General features: G+C 36.3%; 1 protein-coding gene across 1 annotated transcript; it reads right to left on the bottom strand.

Annotated features, from left to right (window-relative positions):
* Positions 1 to 718: 718 nt before the first annotated feature.
* Positions 719 to 19155, bottom strand: RBL10 (RHOMBOID-like protein 10). Its single transcript, XM_089156981.1, has 9 exons — positions 18928 to 19155; positions 11303 to 11523; positions 7728 to 7782; positions 7525 to 7605; positions 7351 to 7447; positions 7207 to 7274; positions 1828 to 1926; positions 1545 to 1586; positions 719 to 1468 (listed from the first exon to the last, which is right to left on the bottom strand). The coding sequence occupies exons 1-9, from the start codon at positions 19093 to 19095 to the stop codon at positions 1322 to 1324; spliced, it is 978 nt and encodes a 325-aa protein (XP_089013107.1). The 5' UTR covers positions 19096 to 19155; the 3' UTR covers positions 719 to 1321.
* Between the last annotated feature and the right edge of the window lie 232 nt (positions 19156 to 19387).

Raw genomic sequence — 19387 nt, 5'->3', positions numbered from 1 at the left:
CACTCATCTCTTTAAGGTATCGTTGGTACGAAAAATATATTCCTTGTCCATGGTGTTATGGATGGGGTTACAAACTTACAATAAGTTGCATTCCAAAACCGGGGTTTGTGGCTGATTTTGAAGAACTGTTTGGCTCTAGCTTAAGGCCTCAAGGACAAACAATATGTTCTATGACAATTTTTGCTACCATCCATTAGTCTCAGTTATTTTTTTAGTTATAAATTTCTAATATTATCCTCACATTCTATATATATATATATATATATATATATAAATAGAAATCATGAAAGAAAGAAGAATGAAAGAAGAGTAACTACAGAAGGTGAAAGAAGACAAAAACGAGTCCAGCTTAGATTTTTTTTCGTTCAGAGGTATTCTTGTCTTTCTAAATAGTTTAATTTACTTACATCAACAATTAATTATGATTTTCTAACAATGGATGGCGTCATTGATATATTTTTCCTTTTAAGAGGTCTAACTGATAAATTGGGTAACTCAAGGGGCCATGTTAATTTTAGGCGATAACTTAGGAGGTGGTGCTGAAAATTTTCCAATGCCTTATCTTAGTTAACGGGCCTCTATTAGGGCTATTACAGTACTTGGGAGCAACACCTCACGCAAGGCCAGGGGCCGCGGGTGGGTGGAGTACTATAGGGTTATACAAGCATTTCATGTGCCCATGAAGGCTTTGCTCGCTATAATTTGAGCCGTTTACAAGAGTGGCTATAGCTCTTTTCTCCATCCATAAATCGATAGTTAAACAACTCTCATCTCTCCGGGGACATACACAGTCCTAGCTTGTAAATCATCCAATGTGAACTGTTGATTATTTGACTGTGACATCTATCTTCTCATTCAAGAATAAACATAAGAAATGCTACACCAATTAGAAAACTGCTGGCCACAAGGAAATAGCTTATTACATGTAACATAATAGAATTAACTGTTTATTATGTTGCCATTCTGTAACAACTTTTAACTTTCAGGTCAAACAATAAGGAACATTATTCTTCTTGAATAACTATGAATTGCATCTTTGAACAGCACTTCTATACTTTTACCCTGATTCTGTTCATAAAATATTTCCAGCATCCCCATGGATAAGAAATAGTACTTCAAGAGCAGATCTCAAACGCCACTGGCCGTGGGAATTGAAGCAAGAATATCAATTGTGAAATCACCTTGATGCTTTCTTCTCTCTAAAATATGTGCCTAAATCAGATCATTTCTGCCTGTTTGAATTCTCACAATCCAACCTGGGCCTCTAAGGTCTTTAAAGTGGAGAAGGCAGCCATGTCAAGAAGACTTGCAATTCCTTCAACTACCTAGTCGTTCTTTTCCTGTTGATCAGATAATATATGGGTGCTTTGTCTGCAAAAACTGATCTCCCATCATTGGTGCGGGATTCATACCTCCATGCAGGGCCAAGAAACCATGATATAGCAGCTCCACCAAGCAAACCTCCCAACTGAAAATTTTGTGGACACAAGATACCATGAAAATAAGTAGAAAAGTGGAATAATATAGAGTGGCGTAAGACTTACATGGCCCCAATTATCAATGCCTTTAGACAACAGTCCTACGATCTGCAAAACAAATACATTTTTGTCATTCAACACAAGTTAACGAACTAAACTTGTCAGCATGAAACTCAACTAAGGTGATCTTCATAAACCATGATACAATGCCAGCATTACTTGCTCAACTCAGAGACTCATGCCCGGGGAGGGGGGAAGCATAACACAAACCTGATGGATCATCCACCATGACTTCATAAAATCATTTTAATAGAGGAACAGAAACAATCAAGAAAAAGATGTGGCATACCATGTTTAGTGATATCACTTGAACTATATGTTGTAAGTCTTCTTTCCCTCCTTTAACAAGACTTCTATGCCTAAGGACGAACACAGCAAAAGACCCAACCTGCAGTACAGTAAATGAACAGAATTGGTAATGGAAACAAAATTGCTGATTATTCAATTGAACAAAATGTTCCATCAGAAAGTCAAAAAGCAATGATTAGAAAATGAAAGGAATATCATTATAATAGCTATAAATAAATAAGCCATTGTGAATCTCATTATTTTTCTTTTATGCTGCAACCTAATTAGGCTCATTTACCCTGTTCAAGATTTAGGATTAAAATCTTTAATCTACAGAGCGGTTATGTTGATCTGACAATAGAAACAGTATGATACTCTTAACTTCAAACCTAGGAAACTACAAAGCTCAGCATTTTTTTTCTTCTTTTGTTTCAGATAGTTTTCATATCTTTATGTGTATTTATGCAGAAACTCTTCATTTAAGATAAAAGAAAATTGTGCAGTATTTAGGCCCTCGTACTTCCTATTTCTTTCTTTAGGGCGTTCTTCCCATGTCAAAACTGGAAAGGTTCTCAACAGAGTTTCACATAAGTTTTGAATCTAGCATCTTATGAGTCCACTATTAATATTTCGTTAATTTCAGGGAAACATAGCCATGGTTAGGAGCAAGGAACAAATTTCGGTCGAAACCAGGATTTCGACCCAAGAAAATGCCGAAATTTTTAGGTTTCCGAAATTCCGGTCAAAACATATGATTTTTTTTTTTTAATTTCGACCATAGGTTTCAGCCTTCTATGACGTCCATTTCATCTTATTTCTTCCTCCCAACTATTTAAAGCATAATAAACACAATGGAACTAGTATTTTGCTAAAAAAAATCACTGAAAATTTATCATTCAAGTATACTAACAAAGGATTGGTTCCGACAAGTACAAACTATATTGCATACAATCATAGAATCATCATCATACACGAATTGTTTGATAGAATGGTTACGTATACAAGTCAACAAAATGAAATGACCAACTAGATCAACTAATGGGTGTCTCACATATATTAAGTTGAAGCTCATATATCATATGTACAAAAAAATACATAATTTAGAAAATAATTATTAAAATCAAAAAATGAAAAAAAAATGGTAGCAAATAATTTTAAAAAAAAATTTAACAAAAGACAATCATAGATCATAGTCATAGGCTAAACATTTATTAATTTCAACGTAATAAAAGATCATTTAAGCATGAACAAAATAAAAAAGAGAGAAGTTTGGGAGTGTTGGGTATGCTCATGCTTTACATTCTATTTCTGCCAGAGTTTCTTTTGTAGTTGTTGTGTCTTAGGAGGTGTTTGGAGGCAAAAGAGGTGCTTGAAGGCAAAGGCGTCATGGAAATTAGGTGAAAATTGGATAAAAATCAACAAAAACTGAGGAAAAACAAGTTGGAACGTTGAAATGGTCGAAATTTCGGTCAAGATGGTATAAACCTCCGAAATGGTTGAAATTTCGGTCGAAACCTATAACTTTTTCGAATAATTGGAATTTCGTTTTGGTTTTACAAAATGCAGGCATTTCGGATTTCTATGCTTTTTAGGAGTAAAAAAGGTAAACAAGTTTTACATTGTTTTTATTATTATAGCAAAGTCATGGGGAATTTGTCGTCTTCTTAACTTATAAGCCATCAGTGTGGGAGTCTCAAACACATAATGTTTGGTAATTTCACAAATTTCAACCTAAACACTAATGCAAATTCACCCATCCCCATCACAATTGGAGGAACCTAGCTTAAAACCAGGACATGCATGCACTTATGCCAAATAGCATTATTTACATGAGAGATTATTCATAAATAAGCAAATACCTATTTCAATCCAATGAAAATAGTTTAAAATTTTTTTTTAAGGATAATAAGTCAATCCCCCAATTCAAGAACGTAAATCGGGTTTTCGGAGGTAGGTGCACTTTTCAAGTTTTAAATGCTGCAACTTTTCTCAAGTCTAAAAATTCCATATATCTTAATATGATAAAACGTTCCCAAAAACCAAAAGCGCTATAAAATACTCATTTACTTGGAGTCTCAAAATACACTTCAGTTCACAGCAGTATTAAATAGCATTTGCAAACACCAAATACAAGGATAGGATTTTTGTTCACGCAGGTGTTGGATTGCAACATTTGTCAACCCTAATATCCAACGGTTGAGATTAATTGAAAATACTACAAAGTTTTAGAAATTACATTTATCCACCCTAAGAGAATCTAAATTCACAAAACAACACCAACTTTCTTTCGATTAAATAAAAAAAAAATAAATAAAACAAGACTAACTGTGAAAGACTTTCTTTGGACAACACAAAAGAACCACTAGAAAGGGAAGAGAAGTAGTATAATAGAGGTTTGCTGTCGATTCTAAAAGCAAGATCCTAAAATTATAATCAATAGAATTTTATAATAAAATAAAAGGGGAAAAGAAGTATTCTGAAACCATAACCTCAAATTCTAACAGGGTTACTTAAGGCTAAATTGTAGTCCTTTTCATCAGCGTTGAATGAATCTAGACATATCCCTCAACTCTCACTTTATGACTTCCGTTACAACTCTCTAAGTCTTATTATTCTTACTATTCTCTCTACCTTAACCCGCTGCAGATTGCCAGAATATCAAAACCAGCAGTTCTTAGTTTGTCAGGAAAATCAGCTTAACAACACCTATATATTGTGACCAATCAAATCACAGACGAAGAATAAAAGACATTGAATGTACTTTAATAGTAACTAGGGCGCATCTCTTATTGTTCAAAATCCAGATCTAATATGGTAGTTTGACTTTGGATCCTAGTTAACAATGTAGGTTGTCTGCATTCTCTAATATGGTCTATTCCACAGTTCGTCAAAAATACAACACATGGTTCATGTAAGCAATTTAAATATTTAAACATGTCAGAACCTCTAGATTTAAAGACACCCAAAATGGTAGTTTAACTCTGGGTCCTAGGTTTTTCTTTGGGTGAAAGAGAAAATATATTACTCAAACCCCACACATACAGAGATCAGTTACACTCATATTATACGAAACTTTTCCTCAGAACTTTGTGAAGAAACGAAAGCCATATTAGAGAACCAGTTCAAATGAAGAGAGTTTTTGAAAACAGAAAACCTAATAAGTCAACTCTGTTAAGAATGTCCACCAAAAAATTGGGTTAGGCTGAGAGGCCATGCATGATTCTAAGGTCCAGGTAGAAGATCAAGGAAGATTTCAAGTTAAAGCTAATAAAACGGGATACCAACCAACCATATTATTGCGTACACTACTAAAAAAGATGAAAAGATTCAACATAAGGGCATACTCCAAACACAGCGTAACTACTACACCGTTATTCAATAACTTGTTTCCCTTACCATGGCAAGTCTTTGTGAAATAACTCTGATGAGAAGAAAAAAGAAGGCGTTGAGAGACCCTCCTGCCCCAAGCCTAGACACTCTAAAATCCTTTTCAAACCTATTTATACCAAGCACTCTTGTTACAATGAAAATTGAGTAAGTTGTGCGTGATCTATAACAAAACATGCGCAGGAAATCACTGCCTCGAAGAAATTGGCAGTTCCTATCCACCCCATGCTAATTACTTGGAAAGAGTCTTTCCAAAAAAGGCCATATATCCACCCAGTTCTTTTCAATTGTATAAATTCCCTAATATGGCCTATTTGACACAGTTTAATAGTAAAACACAAATAATTCATTTAAAACAAGTCAAACATGCATTAGGAATAAATAGTCATTAAAGTGTAAAACATTTAATAAATCATTCATCAATGATTATTAGTTACGAGGAGTCAAATATAATGAAGCAATAATACATGCAACAAGTCAACCCTGTCCCATCCTAGAGTCACTCCTATTAAACAATGGTTAAAGTAACATTCCATCTGAAATTTCATCGAAGCAGAACTTTTGATCGAATTTCAACTGAATCCTTGAAATTTGAATCGAAATATGAGCAGTATTTGGTATCACACAGGGTTTCATTCAAGCCCTTGCAAAACCAAAATATTTAGCAAGCTAAAGTGAGATAATTATAATTATAACATTATTGAAATCTATATAGGTGCAAAATATGAATATTATGCCAACTTACAACCCCCCCCCAAAAAAAAAAAAAAAAAAAAAAAAAAAGCCACAACAACAAAAGAACCAGAAAAAAATTCTGAGGGTATATTCGGTTTGTATTTTTTTTGAGAGAAAAAGATAAATGCATTGATAAATTAGACGCAAGTACATAGATCTGTCAGAATTACATTATGCCACATTACATCCATTTGCCCTATAGATGCATTTCTAGCCAAATTCAAAAACCAGTTTACAAGAAAGGAGTTTTAAAAAACTGAGAAGCTAAAATTTTTCTCCCTATTCAAAATGTGCATCAAAACAGGGATCAGGTCATAAGGTCATAAGGTCATAAGGTCATAGGGTATATTTGATTGGCAAGAATGGATTTAAAAGAAAAGAAGAACATAATAAGAAAAAAATAACACTGACAACAATGATGGGTCTTCCTTCTTCAAATTTTCTTTAACTTTCTTGCCAACTACACATATTTGGAATGTAAAATGAATTACAAATTTCAAACTTGAGTGAGGTTACTTGTTGGGCGAAAGCTCCTGTATTAAAAACCTAGGCATCTTAAATCTCTCCGTCAGTGGTCTATTATTAATCCTTTCCACTTCAACCACTCTGCTAGTTCACTTGTTCAATCTCATTTCCTGAATGCATGAACTGATAGTGATACCCTTTCAAATCCTTTTACATAACCTCAAAATCTCATCTGCAATGCTTTCCACGGTTCCACCTCCCTTAAACCCTACAGGAACCCTAATGCTTTCTACAATATCTGTAGCCCAACAACTTTTTCCTCAGCAGGAAAGCATTATTGACCTTAACATAATATGTCCCACTTCTCCAAAGAAACTGAAACAAATTAAGCCCAACAACACCTTCTAATTGTTACAGCCCTTTGGCCATTAGCTTTGATCTTCTACTAAAACTATATACTCATCAACTCATCAACCCTAGCTGTCCATTCCATTCTCTACTTCAGCAATCTGTGAATTGACCCCAACACTCTCATTTAAATCCTAGTTCATCCCTTCTTTTAGGCTTACCTAAACTTTTTATCATACATTTGAAATTATCTCTGCATCATAAAAGCTCATCACGTGTAAGCTCGACTTTTCTAGTTCATTTACATCAAATATGCACATCATCCTACATATCTAAAGCAGTTGCCACCTACTAGGTTTCTGAAGGTACAGTAATGTTCCAAGCATATAAGGTTATTGGCATCCAGAACATAATGTAGCTAAAAAAATAGATCGAGGTTACATACTAGTCCAAAAATTGCCCCCGAAGCACCAACTGCAGGTGCTTTGCAGAACCAGTAACTCACCGCGGAACCTGATTGTCTCAAAACCATAAGTCACTTGTAGGAGCATAAGCAATATCATATTTAATAGCAGGTTAGAGTAATTACTTGCAACTGCAGAAGTGATATAAACTGCAAGAAATCTTCTAGTGCCAGCAACATTTTCCATGACAGGACCAACAGAGTTCAAAGAATAACAGTTGACCTAAAAATAAAGGAAGAAACAAACATATCATTTCAACATTGATTTAAGGAACCAGATAGGCAGGTTTCAAACCAAACCATGAGATGACCAATATTTGCATGTAGAAAGGAAGAGGTTGCCAACCGCCATAACTGTCCTCTATCAATAAGGCTATTAATCTGTGAGCACAATAAATTAAAGCAGCAGGATGAGATAGGCTTGCAATTGAAATATTTCACAACAAAATAATTTGTGAAGGGAAGCATATAGAGCAAATAGCATTAGATTGCTAACTTCTAACCTTAGCTCCCCAAATCATCAGCTTCCCCTGGGTAGCAATTTGAGCGACATATACTCTGTTGACAGGATATCATCAAATACAGAGAAGAGTTTCAGATGCCTACATTAAAAAAATAATAATAAAAAAAGGCAAAATGAAAAGAGAAATGAAGGATAGGCCTTTTTTTTCATTCTAGAGAGGGCATATAATTATAAAAAAAGAACTGAGAAGCACTTCAATGCCTGACATTCTATTATCAGCTCACCTTTCAGTTTCTGGGTATAGTTAAAACAACATTAACTCAATCAGAGACAACATGCAGTTTGCAGGCTAATAAGATAATGATTTCAATGTAATATCAAATGAATTGAGATTTCAAATAAAGTTCTTATAATCCAGTAGTTTTTGTTAAAACAATGCCACGAAATGGCTAATTGATAGAAACAAAACAAAAACGCACAGAGATTTAACATGGTTCACACACCAATGCAGTATACTACGTGCATGGGCAAAGAGAAAAAAATTTCAATGTGCCAGATGAAGAACAAAATAAGATCTCACAACCAATCGCCAAAAACGGCGTTACAAGAACTCTCACCTAAAACCCTAACCGAAATTCCCAAAACTCTCAATAATGTGGTAGGCGAACATAAGATACATATATATGGACTCTAATCGAGTAAACAGTTGATCCATTAGGTCAGGTCGTACTGTATCAGCCCAAGTCCTTCGCTTCCACCACAGATTTCCAAAAATGGTCATTCGGGTTGCCCACCAAAATATGTCTATGCGGGTCCATCTTTGAAATCAGGTACAAGAATTCGGATCACAACATAACTATTTGTTTTCTTTGTTTTGTTGCTTTTGATTCAGAAACATATTGCACAAACTGAATCGAGAAAGCACATAGTTTTATTCTGAGAAATTATGGACAACGAAAATACGAAAAACTGAAACAGCAGGAACAAAATGAAGAATTTCAAACAAGAGCTCCATAATGGAGGATCCAGCTGATTCAAAAAATGATGCATAACTTAGACTAAATTTGAAACAGTACTTGCGGAACCATCAAACTTTGAAGAAAGAAAAATCTAACATAAGGGTCAAAAGACTTTACAAGGAAAAACCTTCCATAAAGATACAGACTACTAATAATAGTAGTAAACCTCCCCTTCACCATCTGAAAACAAAGTTCCCGAATCAGTCATGGTACTAGGACAGTTCTCGCATTACTAAACGCTGTTCAAACAAAAGGACCAATCCAAACACATCCAGACTTTTGCTCATGTTAACAATATAGCGTTAAAGTTGCCGGCTATAAATGTAATCACTTACAGTTGTCAGTTATTAGTTAATGTCTACAAAGAAGTACTTTAGCCTTTATGTGTTACCGTTTTAGATTTCTATGAAAGTTTACATAATCCAGGGTATGCTTGTAATCTTGACTAAAGTCAGGCTATTATAAATCCTGTTTCTACAAGTGGGGAATATCTTTTCTCCTCCTAATCGGTAGTCTCCCTTGCAGCACCTTGCTCTATTCTGGAATTTACTCTTCTCTCTTCTTCCTTTTGCTGTTTTATTTTGTCTTTGTCACACAGGATCAGAGCAGCTCTAACAAATACCTTGAGTGGTTAAATTTTTTTGACAGTCTCTAAAGGAGTTTGTTCATGTCTGCAGCAAAACTGCAGTGCTTTGGTTCTAATCTTGATTGATCATGAGATCTAAACATGAAAAATGAAAGTAGTCTTTACTTCTATTATCAATTCTCCCCTCCGCAGTTGCTAATATTATTCATGATCTCCTCAAGCGATCTCTCTTTCTCAATGTTGGTATCAATCTTGAAGAGAGGGAATCTGGCCTTGGATATAATCATCCTTCTACAGGTTCTTCTCCGCCCCTATATGGACTGCTTGATGAAATTACAACCTGATGATATAAGTTGGACTTTCTAGTTATGTTCCACGTATTTCCTTATCCAGGCACTGGATTTTTATTAAACTTTGCAGGTCAAATCTTGTGCTTAACATTCCACTTATTAGGAATCTGAAGCACATCAGATAATTGGACATTGAAATATGGATGTTCTAAAATTCTGCATCCTGTTGGTTCGGCAAGTTTATATAAATGTTAAGATTCTCTCTTTTCCTGAAATATAAGATGTTAAGATTCTTCTCTTTTCTTCTTTAAAAATTTTCCCATCCCTCGGTAGGATGTCATTCATCCATTGGATGACCTATAATTTTGATATGTTTTCAGCACTATTAATCAGGAGTTTGACCAAGGATTTGTTCAGGTCTGAATTATAAATGTGACTCAACCAGATTATAGGATGAGAGAAGGATCCTAAGAACCACGCTATGATACCATGTAAATAACAATGAAAAAAACGATGGAAGCAATAGGGAGAAGAAAGGAAGAAAGACATGTATCACTGCAACTCTGGGGAGTCACAGCTGTGAGGTTTGACTTCCCACTTCTATTCCATATATGATAACAGAGCAACATATTACACGGGCAGAAGAGTCAAAACAAAACAGAAATAAATTTTTACCGTTCACATGAACAGTACCTAAAACACAATATTAGGGTTAAGGTTATGTTTGTTGTTGTCATTCAAAGTGAAACACAAAACTCCAAGTTTGGATACAAGAATAATCAGAAGTAAAAAAATAAAACCTAAAGAACGAAGCTAGGGCCAGGCCTAAAATGACCCTACCAGTAGGAGGGAAAATATGCATGGTTTGGGCCTACACTCTAGCATGGTGTCAAATAAAAAAGTTTGGAGGACCATACCAACCCCTTTCAGCTGGAGGACTTTCCTCTTGGTTTAGAGTTGGGCTAAGTAGCGCCTTTACGTCTAAGGGTACTTTTGCTCCCCTCCTTTACAGTCGAGTTGCTTTCAGTCTTCTGGTAGCACCACAAGATCTTCAACAAGGTGGAAATTCTCGCATCTCATATGTTCATGTTCCTGCAGATGTTGTGCTCTTCTGCTTTATTATTTTAGTCTCAAACTTTCAAGGATTCAAGTAGCCCATCCGTCCAGTTGGGATACTGCTGAGTTGTTATTGTAGTCAGGACCCAGTTGCATTACAGCTATATATTCTTTAAAATATTTAAGAGCCTTTCTTCTTCAAATGGTTTCTTCTTTACCCTGTTTTCTTTTTCTTCTTCTTCTTCTTCTTCTTCTTCTTCTTCTTCTATTTTTTTCACTGGTTCTGTAAAAACTAACTACATCGGTGCAAGCTTTTATCTATTATCATTCTATAAGGTCTAAGAACATTGAAGGTTCAAAATAATATACATTTCAACTGAATAATACTCTCTCAAGGACAATACTAATAAATGGATATGGATGACTACTCAGCCATGTTGGCTACAGGTTATCCCCTTCAATTCACAGAAGAGTTATTCCAGCAACATAAGAAAAGATAAAGCCAAATATGAGTTCTAAGAAAAATGCTATTAACTGTTATATCGCTATCAGAAAGTAAAAGTAGCACTCTATCAAAAGAAGGTTTAGAAAAAGCAAAAAGGCCCAAAACATAAAGCATGCCATACTTTCATTTACATCTATCTTTCGTTAAGTACAGACTCACAAGACATTAACTGCCAGGAGGATATTTGTCCATTTTCTTCCATTCAAGGAATTCCTGCTAGATGACTCCAAATATGATTTTCCCTTGCCTCCAAAATCTGTATTAGAGCTTTTCCCACCAAAGAAACATAAGCACGATGCACGTGTTGCCGAGATAGCACTCTTTGATGATTGAAGGAAGTCCGTTCCTCTGAATAGAAATGCTCTTTCATGCCACACATCCTTGAATTGAAGCAAATTATCAAATTAGAGAGCCCCGGTCAATTGCAAGGTAATAAGATATAATAACGAAATATGAAACTAAAAGTGCAAAAAAGTTGATGAATACTTTGCTGGATTACAAGCTTATTTTAGGGAAATTGTTAGCGGCAGAGAAGTGCGGCTCAATTTTCATCCTTCTATCTTAACATTAGTGTGAATATCTAGAAACAGCGAAATCTTCCTCACATTTCATTCATAACATTCAGTTGTCCCACAATTACAGAAGTTATACCAGTTGCATACTTCTATTTACAGAAGGGTGAGAATAGATCCTCACCTTCAACAGCTAAAATAAAATGACTAAGATGGACAAACCATAGACAAATAGCAAATGAAACACATCCATTGGAACGCAACTAGATGACCCACCAGGGAGGGGTCTTGTTCTCTTATAATAGGTAAGAAACTAGGTACCAAAAATAATTGAATGATACATTACACTATATAAAATCATCCTATGTCACTGAGATCATAAGGATCAAACAAGACAACATAGTGACACAGTGAAGTACAGACATCAGACATGTTATCAGCCTGTACTGTGTCAAGGAAGGAGAACTAGAAAAGTAGGAAGAAAATCGAATAAGAAGTTGGAGGGTGAGGGGGGAGAGAGGTGCACACACTAACCAGTCACACATCTCGCAAACATAAATTCAGCTCATGTTTCCATTCTCTGTCTAAAAAGGGGAATTACATCATAATATAGAAAAAGACATTTTTATATTGCATAGAATACTACTAGACCCATAACTCAAACTGGGTCCTGTTCATCTTCGTCTGGAAACTCAGATGGGGTTTGGGTCAGCCCAAGGCTGTGTTTCTAAATCATTCATCCAAGGCACCAGAGTAGTTACCATTAGTCTATTGGCATTTACTGCTTCCTATTGACCTATTAAACTATTGAAGTATTCATGTCATGATGTGTCCTATTCTTGAAATGAAGAAATGAAAATTTTGAAACTTCGAAGGTTTGCCACCGTATGTACTATTATATTGTAGATCTTGTATAGTATGGTGTAATGATTTATTTCATCATTACTTTTTAATTGCTTATTTTTTTATGTACATTAATCTTTCATGAAATGTGTAAATATGTGATTATAAGTCAGATTTGATGGCATATAAGCAAGCAGGGCTGCAAATTCGAAACACCATTGTGGGTGACTTTTTTTGCAAGCTAACCATTTAAATGTGTTTATCGGCTTAAAATAGGGTGCACATGAAGTACTCGACTTTAGTTAGGTGTAAACCACATTGAAATGGATGACTGGAACTTGGGAGGAAAATGCCAAATCTTGATGAGATCTCACTGAAATTTTGGCATTTCGGTCATCTCAGTAAGACCATAATACTGAAAGAAAAAGAAATTTTGAATATCACTTGTCAGTGGAATAAGCTTTGGTTCATATAGGGGAACTCGGCTGTGATGCGAACACAGATTGACCCCACCGGCCGAATCCTAGAGTGGGCCCCAAGGTCCCTCTAAATTAGCTAGCCGAACCCTTATGGAGGATATTTTGGGCAAACCCTATATGCTGGAATTAATTTCAGAAATTAAGTTTAAATTTAGAATCCAATTTTGTTAAGAAGTCTTAATTTGAGTTAGTAGTTGAGTAAGAGTCCTTAGTTCAGCACATGACAATTAGAGTTTTAATTAAATAAACTTTAGCATATGCTCACTAGAGTTTTAAGTTACTTAGAATGTTATTTCAGCATGTGTCAACTAAGATCCATTATATCTTTTAATCTTTATTTCAGTGGTTGTGATTAATGTGGTGGGATCCTAATCTATAAAGGAGTTAGAGTTAAGACCTTTTAGTTACCTATAAATAAGAACCTACTCCTCCTTTGTAAGCTAAGTCTGATTATGTGAATAAGAAAATTGAGTTCAGAGGACCTTGGTTCCTGTTTGAGAGGGCCACGGCGGATTTTGAGAACAGCTTTCTTCTTCAATGATCAGCAAACCCTTCTAGCATTATTCTTCAACAACTCCAGCAACTTCTTCCAATTCTAGCAGCCATTGACAGCCAGCAGCAGCCCCAAACAAGTAAGTACAGCACCCAAGAGCCCTCCCCTACCCTGTGATCCAACCAGGAACCCTCCCCCTCCTTCCCTCTTTCTTGTGCAAGCTTCCCCAACCCCTCCCTCGCCCCCAGCAGCAGCCAAGAAACTCTCCCCCACCCCAGAGCAAGACCCTAAAACCCTCCCCATTTCTGTAGCACCTGGATAGCAACATCCCCAGCCCCTACGTCACCCTAGGTCCCTTCCCCCACCCCTGTGATACCCCTATGCAGCAAAGAAAGAAGAAAGAAAGAAGAAAAGAAAAGAAGGAAAGAAAGAAGGAAAGAAGAAAGGAAAGAAAGATTCAAGATTGCCCAAGAATCATTCCTAAACCCCTCCAAACCCCAACTGCAGGTTTCCTTTACCCATCCCCCTAGGATTATTTTGATATCCTACTACCAAGTAAAGGATCCCATCTTGGGTTTGGATAAACCCTAATTTTTCCCTTTTCCAAATTATCTCATCCTATTTAGATTCCCATCTCTATTGTCCATCCCCCATTATTTTGATAGATCCCATAATAGTCTTAGGATCATCCTTGGTTCCTTACATCATCCCATTAATTTGCCAGAAAATTCTGAGTGAACCCTTAATTTTAGGAAAATAATTCCAAAAACCCTAACCCTAGAATTGGGTTCACACCACCCTTTATTTCATCGGTTTACTTGGTAATAGGCATAAAATATATTACCATTAGTAAACGAATTTAATTCTTTAAGTTAGTTTTATAATGTTTTATAGGTCATGTGACTATTTAAAGGCTAAGAGTTAGTTTCAGTCAGCCACCTAAACTAGGCAAGCAAGGCATTTATGGTGGGGTGAAAAATTGAGGCAAAACCAAACAAGGTGACAGAGCAACATCCAGACATCTAAGCCCACCAAAGTGGCTAGACACTTAAGCATTGCCTAAGCAACAGCTTGACAACTTTGATTCCACCAAGGAATTGTGTTGGTTATTAACTTATTATTAGTATATCTGTTTTTACTTTTACTTAGTTTCTAAGCTGATTAGTCCCTAAATGGCTATACATATCCTAATGTGGAGGAAATTAAACTAGAGAATTTGAAACTTTCCTACAAGCTTTGCTTGGCTGCTGCCTCCTTCTCTGGGAGAGAGCATTGTGCTTGGTGCTAGACATTCAAGTACTGTTACCCTGGTTGCTAATCTCCAAGAAGATTGCTGGTGCTAAAGGTTTGGAACCCTAGTTCCCGATTTGGCTGTAGAATAGTCTTCTAGGAAGACCTGACATACAAGATCGGGAAGCCTATCGTTGGTAAGGGAATCTGATCTAAGCCTCTTCTTCTCTCCTTTCCTCCTCTCTATTTTTGTTTTTGGAAACTCTAGTTGAATGGAACTGATGTAGATCAAAAGCCCGTACAAACCCACAGAAACAAGCCCCGAAACCAGCACAGCAAGGTTGTGGGATGCAATTGCTGTGAGAGGCAGCATGGTTTATGATGTGGCAATTTTTTGGGGGGTTCTGAATGGAGCATCGCATAAGGCAGCCCTACCTCCACATAGGAAGTTGGATGAAGACCAAAATACTGTTCACGTGAGCAGTGTCACAACCCATTAGTTGGCATATTGTAAATATTCATAAAGGATTTGTGGGGCCTAAGATCAGATTACATATATATTTTATTCTTCGAAGACTTAGGACCTCAGTTTAGTTTTTATTTTAGTTACTCATGCATGTGACTGAAATATAAAACCTAGTAGTTTCTAACTTTAATTAGTTTTTATTTTCCATAAGATTCTATTGTCACTAGTTACTAAGATATATTAGTTTCTATTTCAAGTTACTAAGTTTTTATTCACTGTAAAGCTTTAACAAAGATATAAATAGGCCCTTACATTGCAATAGAAAGAGAGACTTTTGGAGAACTTTCATTTGTGGCGTAGTAGCCTCAGTTATGTGAGTAAAATCCAAGTTCAATAGCTGAGATAGTTGCGAGTAAAAGACCTAGGGCTGAGATAACCCATTCCTTACCCCCTTTCTTCTATCTATCCTTATTCTATCCCCTTCTTATCCTTTCATGTTCTTCTTTCATTTATATAAAAAAATCCCCCCAACCCCCCCCCCCCCAAAAAAAAAAGGGGAAAAAAAGGAACTTTTAGTATAAAATTTTGTCTTCATTATTGTATTAAGCCTGCTTGTAAATAGGTCTCCCACTGGTTCTTCACCGGTAGCATTAAAAACCTGGCCACAGCCTAGACCTATCAATAAAAACCTAAATCCCCAAGTCCCATTTTAATCGAGTTTTCAAGTTCAAACAAGTTTCTGTTTTGAAAACCTGGAACTACCTTGTAGAAAGAACATACACAAGGAGTTTTTAGCAAGAGTTCTTCATAGGAAATCTAACCATTAGAACATGCTCAAATAAACCTTCTCCTAACCCAAAGAGAGACTTGATCCAAGTTTCACACCCATCCACCCAGCTGAATGCCTAAAACTACCATTTTTAGTCTTTGGTCTTATTCTAATAGGAATCTTGCAAACAAATTTCACCACCTGGTTTAGTTATAACTTCAGCACATATTCCCCTTCCAATAAACTTGAGGTAACCCAACCATTAACCTAACCCACAGGTTTCTGTCTACAAGAAGTGGCTGGTTCTGTAGAGATCTTGGTTAACTGACCCTAGTTGATCCCTTTCAATCCAGGGTTATATTACTAAGATAAAGAAAAGCTTCTAGAAGAATTCACCATGCATCACCAAACAAGTTCATCCCATATACCAAAATATGCCCACTCCAATGTTTTTGGCCTGCAATATATATATATGTAGAACACACCATCAATTGGGGCTGACCACATGTTTCCATTCCTCTGAGCTTAATGTAGACCAGTCACATATGAGAACCAATCAAGAATTCACAGGAAATTTCAGACCAATAAACTAAAACAAAACAAGAAATTGACAGGGGGAGCGGGAAGAAGATAGGGTGATCTCTCTCAGAATCAGGTCACAAGTCTCACCTATGGCCTCTCACCACATTTTGATCTCCGACCAATGTCATCTCACCACACTCTTTGTATCTGTCACACAGCAAAGCACAAAAAGCAAAAACTGAACTTCTCACTCTCATCAATCAAATTCGTGTACAAGGTTGTAGCCCCCTACAAACTTTTATATGAGATTCAAACATGGTCAAACACTGAAAAGGAACGGCATAACCCAATGGTCCCAATCCTTAACTAACTGGTAATGAAAATGACCTAGAAACTTAAGTACTGAAAGAAATAGATGCAAACGAAGACTCTTAACTGAAAAAATAAAGTCCCATATTTTAAGCCTTTTAACCCATATAGTCAGGTATAGAGAATGCAAGAAGGATCTCCATATAGTCCTTATTAACCTAGAGAAAACCTATGATAGAGTCCCCAAAGAGCTAATTTGGCAAGTAATAGAGAAGAGAAATGTTTCAAGTAAATGTGGACGTCATTAATGAGACATACAATTGTTTAATGACAAGTGTAAAAACTGTGGAGCCAAGGTGGTGAATTCCTTATTAAAATTGGATTACATCAAGGATCAACTTTAAGCCCTTATTTAATTGTATTTATCATGGATGATTTAACCAGATACATTCAAGATGAGGTTCCTTAGTGTATGCTTTTTGTTGTTGATATTGTTTTGGTATATGAAACATGCAAGGATTAATGCACCTTAGAGATATGGAGATCAACTTTGGAGTCAAAAGGTTCTAAACGAACTAGAACGAGGAAAGAATATCTAGTGCATTAACTTTCAGCACGCTCAGATAGACAATGAGGTGGTAAAACTTGATGAGAGGAGACTTCCCCAAAGCAATTATTTTACGTACCATGGCTTGATCATGAATAAAAGGTGATACAAAGGATGGTGTCTCCCTAGAGAACTAAAATCGAATGGACCAAGTATAAAAATGTGTCCAAGGCTTTGTGTGATCAATGCATTCCTTTAAAATACAAAGGAAATTTTTATAAGATCGTCGTATAACCAACTATGAAGTATGGTGCAAAGTGTTAGGCTATTAACAAGCATCATGTAGATAAACTTAGTGTAGCAGAAATGACGATGTTGAGATGGATGAGAGGCAAAATCAAGAAGGATAAAGGAATGATCATATTAGAGTTAGTTTAGGAGTAGCTTCGATAAATGATAAACTACAAGAAATTTGTTTGAGGCGGGACAAGCATGTTCAATGGAGGCCTTTAAATGTCTCTATATGGAGGGGTGATTTATCCAGATTGAAAGAAATAAAGAGTTATGAACAGGACTAAGATAATCTCTGGAGAAGTGGTGGGAAAAGATATGCATGGATTAGACCTTGCATCCAGTATGGCCTCAAATAGACCCCATTGGAAGCCAAGGCACGTAGTTGATTCATTTAGCTGGGATAAGGCTTGTAGTGTTGTTGTCGTAAGGTGACTAATTACAAAGACAACCCCTGGATCAATAACTGTGCCCTTCAAATGATGTACAGGCATCACTAAACACCTCCCCCCAACCCAAAAAAAAAAGAAGGGACAACCACTTCCAAATTGACATTCAAATGAAGGCTAGAATGTCATCTAATGAAGTATCTTACTTGTTTATCTACGATTTTCCATGCATATTTTAATCTGTATCCTCAAAACAGAAAGCACTATGTTTGGATGATACAGTTTGACTAACGCAAAAGCATTTTGCTTGAACAAACACTGGGAAGCAGAAAATGGATTTGATTAATGTGAATAATGTGGCTCTTTGTCAGGGCCCAATCCAAGGGAGTGAAAAAACTTTGATGTCCAGTATTCAAACTATTCATCAATAATTCCTACCATGTAAAACGATTTCCCATCTCTATAGAAGGATTCTGCAGTTACCAAGATTATCATGGCACTCGTGAGGACTTCCCCAAGTCCTCTTTTGACTGCAAGGAATTATGAAACTTCGGCAATAAAAAAAAAGGTTGGGAATACCATAAAATCATCAATATTTTGAAAACATGAAGGCTGGAAAAGTCAAATTCATGGTCATAAACAACATCATAGGAAGAACCCTGGAATCAACCGAAAAAATCATTGCTACCTCTTCCTATAGAGAATGATGTCAATTCTATTTGAGATGAACAAATCCTATGATTATCGATGGCAAACACAATTACAAATGATCCAAAGTAGTTGGTTTCCAATTTTCATCATCAAGTAGAAAAACTCACAAAAGCCAGTGCCAATATCAAGCCCTTTTTTCTTTCTTTTCGGTAAATCAGTGATCTTGGTTCATTCGTACCCATGAATGTGTTCGATAAATCGTGAAGTTATAAGAAGTGCGTACCTTGAAGGACGACTGAAGGAGAGAAGAAAATCCTGATCGTAGGTGGACGTGGGCGTGAAGGTGGAAGAGCTCACCCAATCGCAGAGCTGTAGCCGTGGTTATGAGGTGGACGGGAGTGGGTTTTTCTCTGGGTAAAGGAAACCAGGAAGGTTGAGACACGGTTCCCATTTCCTCGCATTATTAGCAAGGAATGCGAAAAGGAGAACGCAAAGCATATAGCCATAACCTTATCTACCCAATCTTGTAATTTGCACGTTTTGTTTTTGTCACCATCAAACCACAAGTATTTGGGGGCCAAGGGGAGGTGTGGAGACCTATGGATTTGTATCCAAGACTTCCTTGATCTTACTGATTTATATAAGAAGTTACAGTGAGTATGCCAAAAATATACCCTTTAATCTGCACAATGACCGATGGTGAAATACAGACGTACTTTAGTTTTTTGGGGTAAAGAGATAAT

This window comes from Hakea prostrata, chromosome 5 (assembly GCF_041222555.1).
Source record: "Hakea prostrata isolate BN-2017 chromosome 5, UWA_Hpros_2, whole genome shotgun sequence".
In the NCBI taxonomy this organism is placed as follows: domain Eukaryota; kingdom Viridiplantae; phylum Streptophyta; class Magnoliopsida; order Proteales; family Proteaceae; genus Hakea; species Hakea prostrata.
The sequence above is the reverse complement of the archived record's forward strand: the minus strand, read 5'-3'. Positions and strand labels throughout refer to the sequence as shown.